This window comes from Nilaparvata lugens, chromosome X (assembly GCF_014356525.2).
Source record: "Nilaparvata lugens isolate BPH chromosome X, ASM1435652v1, whole genome shotgun sequence".
Classification (NCBI taxonomy): domain Eukaryota; kingdom Metazoa; phylum Arthropoda; class Insecta; order Hemiptera; family Delphacidae; genus Nilaparvata; species Nilaparvata lugens.
The window spans coordinates 13,817,046-13,832,023 of NC_052518.1; the positions used below are offsets into that span (position 1 = coordinate 13,817,046).

General features: G+C 33.5%; 1 protein-coding gene across 2 annotated transcripts; it reads right to left on the reverse strand.

The window, feature by feature from the left end:
* Positions 1-367: 367 nt before the first annotated feature.
* On the reverse strand, positions 368-11,052 carry LOC111061161 (protein yellow). 2 transcript variants are annotated; one of them, XM_022348849.2, is made up of 3 exons: positions 10,631-11,052; positions 4,049-4,326; positions 368-1,659 (listed from the first exon to the last, which is right to left on the reverse strand). In XM_022348849.2, exons 2-3 carry the CDS (start codon positions 4,323-4,325, stop codon positions 686-688), a joined length of 1,251 nt encoding a protein of 416 aa, XP_022204541.2. In that variant the 5' UTR covers position 4,326; positions 10,631-11,052; the 3' UTR covers positions 368-685. The 2 variants fall into 2 exon arrangements, with proteins under 2 accessions (XP_022204541.2, XP_039298406.1); XM_039442472.1 differs by lacking the exon at positions 10,631-11,052 and adding an exon at positions 7,909-7,959.
* Positions 11,053-14,978: the final 3,926 nt, after the last annotated feature.

The window sequence follows — 14,978 nt, forward strand, 5'->3', positions numbered from 1 at the left end:
AGGAGGCATTGGCCTATGCGTTATGAATTACTATTATGCACATTAATAATGAGTTATAAATAGTAGAATTCGTTTTTATCAATATTAGAAGATTTGACGGCTATTTCGAAGAAGGATTAATGCTGTATTATAAGCCTGTGAGTTAATGTCCTATTTCAATAAAATAAGATGCTTAAAAATTTAGTAATTCTCGTGCACTGAGAGTTCAAACTCAAACTAAAAAAATCTGCCTCTTTCAATATTATACTGAGAATACTCTATCAACTCAGTTTCTAATCCAGGTCACCGGTTTATGTTTAGTTGATTACCTTATCTATATCTGTTGGAAGGAATGGAAAAAGGTGACAGTTTGGAAATTAGTAGAACATTTTATCCTTTCTGCTCATGAGCATAATGGAACAAGTATAATGTATTTCAATTATTGTCATACTAAAAACGCATACAAAAGACTTTCTTGAATAATGTAGCCTAATATTATAGAGGAAAGATAGCGTATGCTAATGCTAACTTTTCTCTATGCTAATACTTGATTCTGAAATCCAGGTATGAGTATGACTTAGAGTAATATCAATCTGTTGACTGGAATCCATACTTTTGTTCATTTTCAAATTTTAATGATAATTTGTAAAATACATACGTGTTATACACTAGAGTTTATTATTTTAAAGAAAGGCTACTCCTTTTTCTACTTACTATCACAAACAGTACCCTTGATAACTTCGGCTACGGGTGCTTTGAAAATTCTGAAATTAACATCATCATTGTCCAGAGATCGGTAAATGTATAGAGGAAGTTTGTCTGTCAATACCCATAAGTTGCTGTCTCGGTCTACCTTGAGATCATTGGGGAATACCATAGTGTCATTATCTGATGAAACAAGGCCATTTGTGTCAGCTGAGTATTCGTTGGCATGTTTGACTGAATTCCAGCAACCGATACCGTTCTTGTTAACCTGTGTATAGAAAAGCACTCCAGACTTCTCATCAATCATGGAGGCTGTGGCTTGTGAGTTGGGACCTCTGGATCCCAATGGTTTGTACTCGTAGTAGCTTTCTGCTTCGGTTGCGTTCTGAAGTACACGTGTGGAAACTGTGAACTCTCTTGTGCTGGATAGAGCGTGGAAGTAAGCAGTTCTGTAACCATCTTCTTGCACTGGAGACAGTGCGATTCCAAAAAGTCCATCAACCCACTGGAAGTTGACACCTGCCACATGGTAGTTTCCAGCCAGAGGGTCCATGTTGAAATAGTGGTGCTTGATTCTCCAGGTGTCGTTCTTGCCCCAGCTGTAGACAATCAAGGCATTGCTACCCAAGTCAGGGATGTAGGCATGGGCATCATCACACTTATCCTTGGTAACATCGACAACAATGTTGGGGAAGAAGGTGTCCTCTTTGATGTCTGATGATTTGATGGGGAAAGATCTGATGAGTTCGTCTGTTTTTAGATCGTAGACGAGGATTTTTGCGGGTGTGAACTGTTCACCTCCTCCTAGGATGTTGGCGACGCCTGTGTCCATCACCCACAGCCTGTCACACTCATCAGCCCTCACACGGAATGTCGACACGATCTTAGTTGAACTGTTGTCTTCCTTATCATAGATGTCGTTTGCCTTCCAGCTGGGATAAGGAATCAGATCTGGTGACTTGTTCTTGTCTGCGTCTGCAAAAATATTAACAAATACATTATTGTATTGTTCTATAGATGTTTATGATAATAATCTATAACTGTCATTTGAACGTCTAATAATACTATAATGTTATAGTAATTATGCGACATTAAAATGAAATGAAAAATTCTTTATCAAGCGGAGTTAGGACTTTTAAGTCCTCTCTACCACTCAAAATTGGCATTACTCGACATTAATTTGGTGGGAGAATTTTTAACATTACTGCTCCACCTTCTCATGAATTCGTGTGACTTTTAGGGCCGGTTTCCGAGCTCAGGATTTAGCTAAGTCCTAGACTTTAAACAGCTGGAGACAGAAAATTGGCTTTCCAAAACGGGGCGTGGTCGCAGTTTTTATAACAGTAGTAGCAGTTCTTATTTTCTCATTTCTATAATTGGAAACGTTTTTCCTTGAAAGAATTAAACATTCCTAAATAATTCAAAATAGTTGAAACTTTACACTATTTTCTCTTTATTTTATTTTGTGTTCAATTTTCTAGTCTTTCGAAATTTAATTCAAATGTGACTTTGACAGTGACATGACTACGCCCCGTTTTGGAAAGCCAATTTTCTGACTCCAGCTGTTTAAAGTCTAGGACTTAGCTGAATCCCGAGCTCGGAAACCGGACCTTATTCAATTTTTCATGAAATCTTCAGGGTTCAGGCATTAGAAATATGACAATTCAGGTCGACTAGTCTATAGCCCTTATGCCCTTTACAATATTATTCATTCAGTGATACAAATAGGCTGCTGCAAAAATGAAACAATTATTGAAAGGAAACAGGATCAGCCCACAACCTCTTCCAAAATTTTGATAGAATAATCTCAATAATTTTATCCTTAAAGTAATTCAAGGAATTTTTTCTCAACTAATTTCTAGGAAGACAACCATTTTTTAAAATGAGGAGGTGGTTTAATTGATTTCAATGAGAAATTTCAAGATAAATGGCGAAAACCGCACATCGATATCTCAAATCGTTTCAAAGTTATTCAAATTTGAAGATACTAATAAAAATCATACAAAAATGAAATGAGGAGGCTACAGATCAAACTTTACCTTTCAAAGTATAAAATATGAGTATAAATATTACTATAAATGTATATCAATACTTGAAAAAGTAAAATTTGATAGTTGAGATATTTCGATTTCCTATGTACTCATTTATTACTTTTTTGTATGATTTATTAGTATCTTCAATAATGTGAATAACTTTGAAACGGTTTGAGATATAGATGATTGATTGTGCAGTTTTCACCATTCATTTTCTTTTGAGATTCTGTATCGGAATCATGTATCATATGACAACGTTCCCATTTAAAAAAATGAAGTTGGATTCAAACTGGTGGTTCCCAGATGGCGGACCATATTTTGAAGCGGCAGAAGAGTATTTTTTCAATTCGAAAAGGATCCTCAATGAAATGTACTTTCAAATTATTTTTGTGCAAAAATATTGAGCTGTTTCCATAATTTTCACCCGTCCTGTGTACCCATAGATAACTAATATCATGACTGAATTATGAAAGAGACGCATATTGTAGCTACTAGATGGATGGCTCTCAATGAGGAAAGGGAAACCATAACCATATTGATCGATTCCGACAAGATGTTGCCCAGTCTGTGATTGCCAAGTAAGGAAGTTGATGAAGACAGTTTAGGCTGCAACACTCCTCCTTGCTAACTTTCTTAATGCACTCTCTAATAGAGTACATCAACTAGCATTTAGCTATACACAAGATGGCGTTCCATTAGTTTTCAATTGAATTATTCAGTTGATGTCATCTGGGCAAGTTTGTCAGTAGTCTAGTTATTACTTAAGATCAGTTGTGGGTTGACAAAGGAAAAGGGGTGACTTGAGTTGTTACCCCCACACAATATTTGCTTTATCATATAGATTGATATCTTATTACTGACTAGCAGGAAACCCGTGCTCCGCAAGGGTCTATTTTAAAACTTGACAGACTGTAAACTTGACGTACCATAATGAAATCTTGAAGAATTGATAATAGGCCTACAACCATCCTCGTTTAATTAAGAACCAATATGCAAAATTACAAGTTAATCAGTCCATTAGCTCAGACGTGATGCGTCAAAAATAATTTTCTTATCACGTAGGTATATAAGCCAGTTCTTTCCTTTATAGGCCTATAGATTACTCTTATCTTGAATTATTTTTTGTTCTTTATTCATGATAATTTTATTGCTGCTGGCACAGTCCCTGAAATAAATTTCTCATGTATCTTTCATAGATCCGTGTGCTAATCATTGAAAAGATCGAACATAATTATGATTTTATCATTTGGATTTTCGTTTAATAATAATTATCAAACATAATTATCGTTATTCAATTATGTTAGGCCAAATGATTTTATTGCATAGCCTACCTTTGAGATTCACGTATGTGAGAGTAGCTGGAATTCCATGTTTCCACCGAGGCAGTGTAATGAATAACTTGTCGTTGTAAACTTCCAATCCTAGAGGCAGATTGTGGTCCTGAATGAACTTCTTCGAGTCTATGGCGCTCTTCTTGACTGTATCATTCGGATAAGCAAAGTGCACTTCTTTCCAGCCGAATATTTCTTTGAAGTTCTCATTTTTAGCTTGGGCCTGAGTTGAGAATAGAATGGCCAGAGTGACCGCCAATGAATTCAGAAGTAGCATCCTGTCAACAACAAACAAGCATGATTATCATGAGTGAAAGAGTTTAATAAATAATGTTTTCTCTTCCGAAATTCATGTATAATTTGAATAACACTTTTGAAAAGAGTATCTCTCAAGTGTTTATCTTCTTTTCTCAAGTACATGCGAGAAGAGAATCACAGAAATATAAATTATTATTGTGTTTTCATTCCAATTTACAAAACTCCTGTAATGTGTAATTTATTGAAAGTGGAGTATTGTTTTTCTTTTTTTCATTTTTTTTAAATCTCAATTTCAGGAGTTCTTCTTCTGCTCTACTTTATTTTTTGTTGATGTTATTTATGAGTGTCATGATTATTTTTGTTCATCGATAGGCTAATTTACTGAAATACCAAATACCGAACCAGTCACTGTGGTTCAATTAAAAAAAAATGTAATGAAATACAGCGCTCTATTCAGCGGTCCAAGGGGAAATCTTCATTTAATATATAAATAATTCAATAATATCACATCACCTCTTTCTAGACGCAGATATATAAATTTATAAGAATATCTAATCTGTCTCCCATACTTGCTTATCAATAATATGTACCGGTACATCTGTGAGTATTGAACGGTCTATAAATATTCTACGTGTGCTTGTGTTAAACAATATGTTTGAAGAAGAAAAAAAAAAACGATTTGATGTGTCTTCAATATATACGATATAGTTTTCACGATATAACTAATTTGAATTCTCATTATTTTTTCATTACAGTCTAAATTTGTTATTGGGACAACATTGATCTTACTACTCATTATTTCCAATGATATAAAATTGATATTTGTGCAATAATGAACTAACAACTGGTATTCATGCCATTCAAAGTAATTTGAATAATCTATATGGTGGTTTGATCTGTTGGTTGCTAATTATTCAGTGAGAGAAAAGTATATTGTAAACAAGTTGCACAATATTTTCTTGTCATAAATTGGTGTAATCAAAAAGTGTAATTAGTCTTTCCCAAATCATTAGTGAATGATAGCCCAAATTAGAAGAGCCTAATGGAAAATAAAATCGCATGTCATTTGTTCACACCTTTATGGTTTCATGGCCAGTACCAATAATGTTCAGGAAAGGATGCTCGATACTCGATGCTATTTCCCGATGCACAGTTGGGAAATGACGAAATAAACTAGGCCCACAAGGATGTGTCGTAAATTACATGACCAAGGTCGAATATTGAACGCTTTCAGATTTCCAGTGGATTAATTGAGTTATAGCTGTTGACTAATATGCCACCGAACCTCTCCTTTATGTTGTTTATTATGTCAACATCGACAATAGACCAACTGGTTTTCAACAAATTATATAGACTCTAGACTCTATAAGAGTATTGAGTAACATAATTAGCTAAATAACTAGTTCACATGCGGTTACCTTTTCTCTATTTTAGAATTGAGTCAATGTACGCTACCTATTCTATTCAACCATCATTTAAATTCTCATTTAGGCCTATTCTTAAACCTTGAAAATAGATTAATTTGTAGTACACATCTTGAAAACAAATTTATCTCACGGCCAGTTACACAAAGATTCAATCAAATTTAACTGCCGTAAAATGATTCAACGGAAGTAATGCTAGGAGATCCAATGAACGAATCTGTTGACAATGCCATGAAATCATTTTACAGCGGTTAAATTAACTTGGAGTTTTGTGCAAGTGACCCATAGTCTCAACATCAAACTGGATATATATTTTCCTCAGTCTTTCTTTCTTCTGAATAAAGCTTGATTATTGAAAATATCTCATTTCAATTTAGTTATTAGGCTAATCTTGAAAAATGCATTTTATTCAACTATAATATTTATTTCTTCTCTATTTTAGAAAGATCCAGTAGGCCTAATGCAGGGGCAGTCTCCCCCTGTGGGCACCCCTGAGTATTGTTGAAACTATATTCACAAAATGATACATTTTTCAACATGAAACATTGAAATTTAGGATAGGTATAATATAAATAGGCTAAATGTATAATTATTCGAATCGCAACTGTTTTGACTTAAACTCATATATCTTCGGAAGCTCCAAATATATATGCATAAAATTAAGGGATTCCAATACAAGATTACGGAATTCCTATATAAATTATATAAGAGAGTGGAATTGTTTTGAAATTTCTATTATCTTCGCTCTATCTCAGATAGGCTTCTACAAATATACAACTATAAGCAACAGTAAAGCAACTATATAATTAGAATTCAAGTTACTATTAATTATGGAGCTATTCTTTGAACAGTTTTTGCACTGTACAGGATAGGTTTCCATGAACAACCAAACCTAGAATGATCTCATAATTGAGCTATTGTTTATTTTTACGAGCACTTCAACTATATCACTTCCGTCATATAATAATTTTCTGTTGCGGTGCATTCAAATCACGGAAATAGTGGACAGTTTACAGTAATGATTATCGAGTGTGTCGACATATAGTCCTTGAACCGGCAAGGCCCTTGCATTATGGTCAAAACAACTGCTCACCACTCCGGAACACTATATACTTCACTGAGGTTGCATCAACTTATCTCTACTTTTATTCACTCTGAGGTAAAAGGTAAAGTGAATGTGATCTTGAAACAGCTGAAATAAGTTAAGAATCATGCTTCCACCTTCCGCCTGACGGGACACTGCGCTAGAGAAACCAAGTCCGCTAAACATAATTAATAAGTTTAAAAATCGTTTTCGGTTGTTCGGAGCCCATCTGAAGCTGTAAAACTACTCATATCTCATCATCACCATCTTCAGCTGTGATGGAGAGGTTTAGAATGAACAATTCCATTCTTTGCAGTCCTTCTTTTATGGTACAGGCTACATAGCATTTTTTAGTATAATGACAAGGTTGATGAGTTTTTAAGAGTCCCTCTCAACTCCTAACGCCTTTCGATAATCTGGAATGATAATCCAATCGCAGGAATTTCAAAGGACAGAGTCTTCATGTTTGAAAAAAATGTATTATATTGTAGACGAGCCTTTGATTTCATAGCTGTTCCAAGAGCAACTTCCTTGTTAAACCATGATACAAATGGAGAACATGATGTTTAAAATACTAATACTAATATTTCATGTGAAACAAGTTTTGATTTGAAGAAGTATATAACAATACTATTTTAATAAATTATAGTAGGTACCTACTATATGGTACAATCAGTTTCACTATAATCAACGTCATGATAGTTGTTTCTATTTCTGTCCTTTGTCACCAATAATTGTATTAATTTATTATTGTATTAATTAATTATTGGCGGATTCAAATTGAAGTGTTTTTTTGTCAATCTACTTCTACGAATCGACGAGGAAATAAAAGCAGAAAAGGAATATATAGGAAGGTGGAGGTAAAAGCTTTGGATGATTGTTGGCTTTAAGCCAGCTGGAGAACTAATATTTACTTCTGGGAGTTGGCACACCCAAACCGGTTAAAATCTTGACTTATAACTTTCCTCATAGCTAAGCCCAAGCCTGCTCGATCTCTGAGAATTGGATCTGTTTATTGATTTAATATCCCTTCAAATGAGTTATCGAATTGGAAGCATAACAAAGCTAGCGTGCCGAACTATAATCAATATTACCTCTCATATCATAGGAGGATGATAAATCAGACTCATACATGGTGTAAAATGGCTCTGTAATTGGAAGAATTGAAGTTACTGATTAAGTAAAAACAAAAAGAAATAGATTTTTTGAAATAGTAGAATAGTTACTTCATATATTTTATTGGAAAATATTCCCAATCAACTTCAAAATTATATCATAAGATGTAGGTACCGTATATATACTGTACTTCCAGAAATTCCAAAGCATAGAAGTTTAGAGTCTTCTGTTTCTCTGTATCATAAATATTATCATATCAAGCTGGTTGTGTAATCAAACAATAGAAATTAAGATTCATTAAAATAAGTGACAGAAAATCAAAATCACGATCCTTTCAATTGAAAATAATCCAACGTTTATTAATAAATATTTATCTACTTCATTATCCATGACGAACTGCAAGTAAAAATCCGATTTTAAACTATTTTAGTCTAATTATACTATAATGTCATTTAAAATAGTTCAAAAACGGAATAAATATTTGTTTTTACTGCTACGCCAATTCAATTACTTTGTAGGCTTTTCTTAAATTAGAGATGATTGCACACAACCAAAATAAATTGGAGGACAAAAAATGAATAGGATTGCTTATGATGTGTTAATTTTCGAATTTAAAGGTAATTTTCTGGTCGGTCAAATCATTTCCAGAAAGTCCTTATTCCTATAAAAACATAATCGTTTTTATCAACCATATATACAATACAAATACAAATAAATTTCTATTCAAGAATGCATTCAGAATGATAGATGGTGATCAACGATAATGAACATATAGCTTTACTTTGGAATATTCATACAATAATAATTATCATAAATGACCAGTGCTATGATCTCAGATTGTTTTTTATTGCTCTTCTACCTATTCTCATCTCGGTTTTTTATTTGTTGCTCTCATAGTTTTTCGGATTGGAGTAAGGCTCGTCTCTTTGCTACGTTTTATTGTAAAAGAGAATTGAAAATATATATAGGAAATTAAAATACGTATCCGATGAAATGGGAATGGAAATTATTATTGAGTCCGCTATAATATCAACATTATATGATATGCTAATATCAAATCTCCTTCTTTCTTTCACATCTTCATTATATTATTAATACTATTTGTATTGTACTAGCCTACAAGTTGGAAGAAACTATCTGGAAAAATCCCTCTATCTCGATATTGGATGAGTTAGAATTGGTAACATAACAAATAGACCATTAAAACAATTGGTAATAAACCAATTCGGTATCCGAACAATGGAAACAAAATAAAAGGTAACAGAAATCAACTAAAATAAACCGGCTAAAAATACATTTTTTGCTCTTATATTTCCAACATTCTTAAGTTTCCTACTGAAAGTATTTTAGAAAAAATATTGATTTTGTGTATAATCCAGTTAAAAACATTTCCTTGATGTCTGTAAATGAAATATTATATAAATAGTATCATTCAACGGACAGATAGAGCTTATTGTGTGATTCTGTAGTAATGGAAACGAGGCTTGAAAAATTCTACAAAAGCCGGCAATATGCGGGTGGAGATTATGATACGAGAACGTTATTGGATTACATGAAATATTATTTTTCATATTTCCTCATTTAAATCTCGAGATTGTCATTTCAAAAATCTTCTCATCCGTTCTTATTAATATGTGATCATATATTTCAACTATATAATAGGCTATATTAATATTATTAATATGGTAAACATGCTTATTGAATTTTAAGCAATTCCATTTCTATATTAAGCTTATTTTATGGTAATAGAGGTGTGAAAGTTATCGAATTAGATGTGAAGTATTATACTGTTTTGTTTGACACATAGCCTTTGCACGCAGTGCAAATGCATCACACGCAGTTGCATCATAAAGCATGTGTATTCAAATGTGCCAGAACATAGTGGAGCGGCAAAGGCAAGGTAGAAGATAGAAGCAGGAAGCCAAGCCATTCAGATGCATTATTTTCAATACTCCCATCTACCTTCTCTGATACCCTCCACCTTCAAAGCTCCACTATGTTTTTACCCTTGTGTAGATGAATAAAACTAAATTTAAATGAATGAATAAATTGATGTAATGTAAAGTTATGAAGTTACTTTAAATAACAAGGGCTACTTTTATAGTTATGGAGAAGTATAAAGAGTTTTTTTTCGAAAAAAGGTATTATTTTCATTTCATTAAATTTTCTATTAGTGATGAAGTGGTATTAAACGGTGATAATAATTAAAGTTGCAGTAGACGCATTTACTGGATAAATGAACTGGATTTATAACCTCAATCAATAAATTTAATACTTAAACTGAATAATTGATGTCACGTAGTGATGAAGATGAATAAGTTGAATGTAATACTGGATAAATGAATTGGATGAATAAACTCAATAAATTCAGTGCAATACCGTAGTTAATGTCATGTATAGAGATCAAGATGAATAAACTGAATGGATCTACTGGATGAATAAAAACTCTATCAATAAAACGAATAATTAATTACGCATATAGTGTTGAAGATGAATAAACTGAATCAATATACTAGGTAAATCAATTGGATTAAAAAATCAATCAATAAATGCGATTTAAAGATTGAATAATTAATGTTATGTATTATAGTAATGGAGATGAATAAACTGAATTTATAAAATACTGAGTGAATAGACTGGTTAAATATAATACTAAGATTGAATAAATGAATAGGGTGATGAACCGAATGATGCACTCACCTCCGCACGGTGTGTAGGCTATGTATCTCGGACGGATTCTCCAGACCGAATGAGAATGGAAGTGGCGAGCGAGTCTATTCAACCAGGGAGCCCGCACAGCCAAGGTCTTCTGGCGTATTTCGCAACAAAATAAATAATTCTGGCGATTTCTGTCACTTGATTCGTGACCGGTTCTGAGTTGTGGTACCAACACCCTCTACTCTCTACAAACACAGAGGCTTCCGTGCTCTTTGTATCGCTCTTTCAATTCAGATTCACGCAATGCTTCCGCTGATTTACAACCACGAAGTGGAAATCGAAACGAAATCTATTCCTGATAACGCATTATTCATCCATGTTTAGCAATTACTGAATCATGTTTACTCTTTTATTTTCATCCATGCTCAAGATATTCGTTATTGACTTGAACAATTCCTAAATCACTATATAATTGATTCACAAGGGTGCCCCCCCAAACCCATGGAAAAACTTTTACGGGGAGAAAAAAAGGTAAGCAGTGTTTGAAACAATGATTACTTTTCGTAATGAGGGGATCCTTACGAAAAAGTAATCATTGTATTAAACACTGCTGACCTTTTTTGGACCTCCCCAAGATTCTCGGTCCACTCACCAAGAATTTCAAGGACGCAGTCTGTGTAGAAATGAAACGTCCCCCTGTGGGCACCCCTGTCTTGAATATATAATTTTGATTCTTCCTTTGTGTTCTCTAGCCAAAGTTGGCTCATTATTCCTAAATCAATATAATATAATTGTTTATATATTTTTTATGTTCATTTTTAAATATCCAAAGCCTAGTACCGGACTTAATCGTAAATCAATATCATCTGTAGCCTATAAGGGCCAAGTCAAATGAAAACTTTTCAGACGATTCGGCAGGGCAGGAAGGTCTTCGATTGAATGATTGGGTTGGCAGTTGAAATTTTTCAATGTTTCTCCAGCCTTTGTGATGCCAGGAAGAGGGCACTAAATTACGACAGCCCCATGTTATTTTGTTTCACGAACTTGTACTTGTTCATGATCATATACATTGACATAAGATTCTTGCTCTTCATTATGTTTTTACAGCCAAAAGTCTCATTTCAGAGGCGTGGAAGCTGGAAGGAGGCCACGAAATTAGGACAAGCATTAATATTGTTCTACAATAATATTGCTCTAATAATATACAGGCTTTGCGCTTTCAAAGGGCTCTAGCCCTCATAAACTATGCGAATTTAAGAGAAAAAAACTTTGAAGAAATAAAAAGAGTGATTAACATCTATGAAAGGAATTTATACTTCTAGCACTAGACATAGGTCGCTAGCACTAAATTACTTGACTTTATTCATGCAGCTTCATAAAGAGAATTGGTAGAATGGTTTGAGGGATAAAGGTGCACCTATCGCAAATTAAAAGACGAGTGAAGGATGAAGAAGAGTCAACCAACAGGTGGATCTACTTCTATGAGTGAGTGGAGGGACTCTTCTAGCCTCCATTTCTGAAGAAGCCTACCTACTCTAATAACTAATTGAAGGAAACTCTATGAAGTTTAACAGTAAATTACAGTAATCTATTCATGATAGATTACTTAGTTTTACTTAGTATTACTTAGTATTACTTAGTTTACTTTTTAGTTTTACTTAGAATTGTATTGGAGGGTTAAGTGTAAGAGAGGGCCGGCTGCGCCCTAACTTCGCCCTCCTAGGTTTCTAATAAAGGCAGCTAATCAATCAATCAATCAATCAATCATGATGTTTTAGTAAAGTGTATTCACAACTACACTGAACTACCTCCAACCACTTTCTCGAAAATTTTCAATGAATAATAATTAATACATTGAATACTTTTTAAGACTAAAATCCGAGAGTTAATCGTACGTTTTGAGTGAATCTTGAGCGATGGAATAATAATAAGTAGCGGTGCGGACCTTGATGATTGCCTGTACGATATTTTATTTGAACAGCAATGAATAACATTTCTTTGTTGTAGTTAATACACTGTATTTTCACGTGGAAACAAAATATCTAGACTCCAAAAAATTATTATAAAGTGTTTCGTCATGGAGAACAACATAAGTTTCTGATTGGATTTTGGTCATGCTATTCCCACATCAAGTAAAATGGAGAAGACGTTTGTGACGATTTTGAGAAAAGATTAAATTTATCTGTAAAACCTTCTTGAAACCCTCTTAGTGCCATAGATCTCCCTTCTGCCCTTTCTGGGCATCCTCTTAGCAATAATGAATGTCCAACTCTCCAGATTACTATATCATTACTAGATAGTCTCCAGATTACTGGGGTACAGTACTGTAATGCATTACTGTTGTATTTTTGTAATACTGTAGTAGGCTACTGTTTTAATACTGTAATATTTAATGCACAAATAATTATATACGGCTCTGGAAGATGGATATAATATCACGTATCACGTGATAATTTTTTGATTCGATGATGTTTCAGTGCCAAAACACACGAGGTGTTTTTTCAGATTAGTCGGCTCGGCACGACAGGACAGGAAGCTTTCTGATTGGCTGATTGGGTTGGCGTATCGAGAATAAGCCGAGAATAAATAATCGGAGGGCTTCCTTGAGATTTGAGTTTCTTACAGAGTTTCGTGCCTATTGAAATCAATATAATTATATAAATTATATATATTTATATAATAATGAATATATTCTACCTGGGAAAATTATTATATATAAATATAATCAGGAGAATATTGAGTGCTCAAATTAATTTCCAAGAGGGTTTTCTTATGATTTTTGAAACACAGTTATCAACTAGAGAGTATACTGAACAAGGATGTATCAATTATTGATATGACTTTCAACTAATAATATCAATTGGAAGTATAACGATTTCTCTTGCAATCGATTTATTCAAATGGATGAATTCCAAATATACTGTTCGGCCAATTCTGTTCCATCTAAAGAAATATTTTTTCTCACTAATGCAGAAGTAATAAAGTTTACAAGGTGGAATTAGAAGTGTAGAAGGTATTGAAAGGAATCAGTATTTTGTGTGAAGCAAGGTTCGATGGTGGCCATCGCAGATACTCTCAAAGGAGTAAGAGGGGTAAGTCCCCTAAGAATATGTCGCATATCGAGTTAGCTAGATAAATTGCTTCTTCTAAACAAAATGTGGTGGCTTCAGCTTTAGTTGGCCACCTGTTCCTTCTATTTGGAGTCAGCAGTCAGGGTTGTTCATTTACTGATTTTTGCAACCCAGAAGCAGAAACTAGAAACGTGCCCTGCCCTTCTCCGTCATTAAACTTACCTTTGGTATCAATTTTCAATAAAATCACAAGTTTTTTTTTAATATTCCATCTTTTGTATAAAGTACAGCACTGTATAAATTGCAGTACTGTGTAAAGTACAGTACTGTTTAAAGTACAGTACTGTATAAAGTTGGATTTCCACATCATATCAGTGAACTTGTTCGGTACAGTGAAAATATAATCTCCATGAGTTCCAATCAGACTATTGATAGAATAGTCTTATCTCTTTATGGGCTGTATGTGAATAGTCCCATTAGATCTCATGAGAATAATATGTTCACTGAACCGGAAACGTACACTGATACTGATTTGTAGGAATCCAGATTATATGAACCGTAATTTCCATGACTTATTCAATACCAGTTTTGCAATCAAATGTTACGAGAAATATTGTACTATAATGAGGTCCACGTTATAATGTCAATGTTTGATTAGCAATGGTATTGCTATCCTTGTCTACCATTCTAAAAAGCGGATAGCGCTATCTCTTTCTCGCTTTGTTCTCTTGCCAGATCGTCTTTTAACAATTTAGAATTAATAATTAATTAACAAAATATTTCATCTTAATCATGAAAATTCATTATGAAATTATTGAAAAATATATTTGATAAAATATAATTGATTATTTTAAACGAGAATGAACAGTTAATATTACATCAATAAACCTGTATCAGCTACCGTCTATAGAAGGCATTGACAAGACAGAGGATCAGCAACGTTGTTCTCCTATCCTTCTCCACTGCCATTACAACGTGGACATCACTATAGTGCATGTTTATCCATTTTCGCAACACATTAAACTACACCCTCACCAACACAAACAATGATATGCATATTATTAGCCAGAAGACTTGGTATATGCAATATATTAGTGACTTTCAAACTATTTATCTCTTTGAGAACTCAAAAAAACTGAATGTTACCTGATAGTTGTAAGAAATTTTTCACTTTTTCTCTCTTGTAAGTATTCTCTTCCAAATCCAAAAATTAGTAGTTATCTGTCAACTTCGCTGATTTATTTAGATACAACACAATGTTATGTCATCTTAATTCAAACTGCATTTCATTTTGCAGTAGTAGACCATTCAACTACTGT

Coding starts and splice junctions, on each gene's coding strand:
- LOC111061161 (XM_022348849.2), bottom strand. CDS start 4,325: ATGCTACTTCTGAATTCATTGGCGGTCACTCTGGCCATTCTATTCTCA. Junction 1,660..4,048: donor CACATACGTGAATCTCAAAG/GTAGGCTATGCA, acceptor ATATTTTTGCAG/ACGCAGACAAGAACAAGTCA.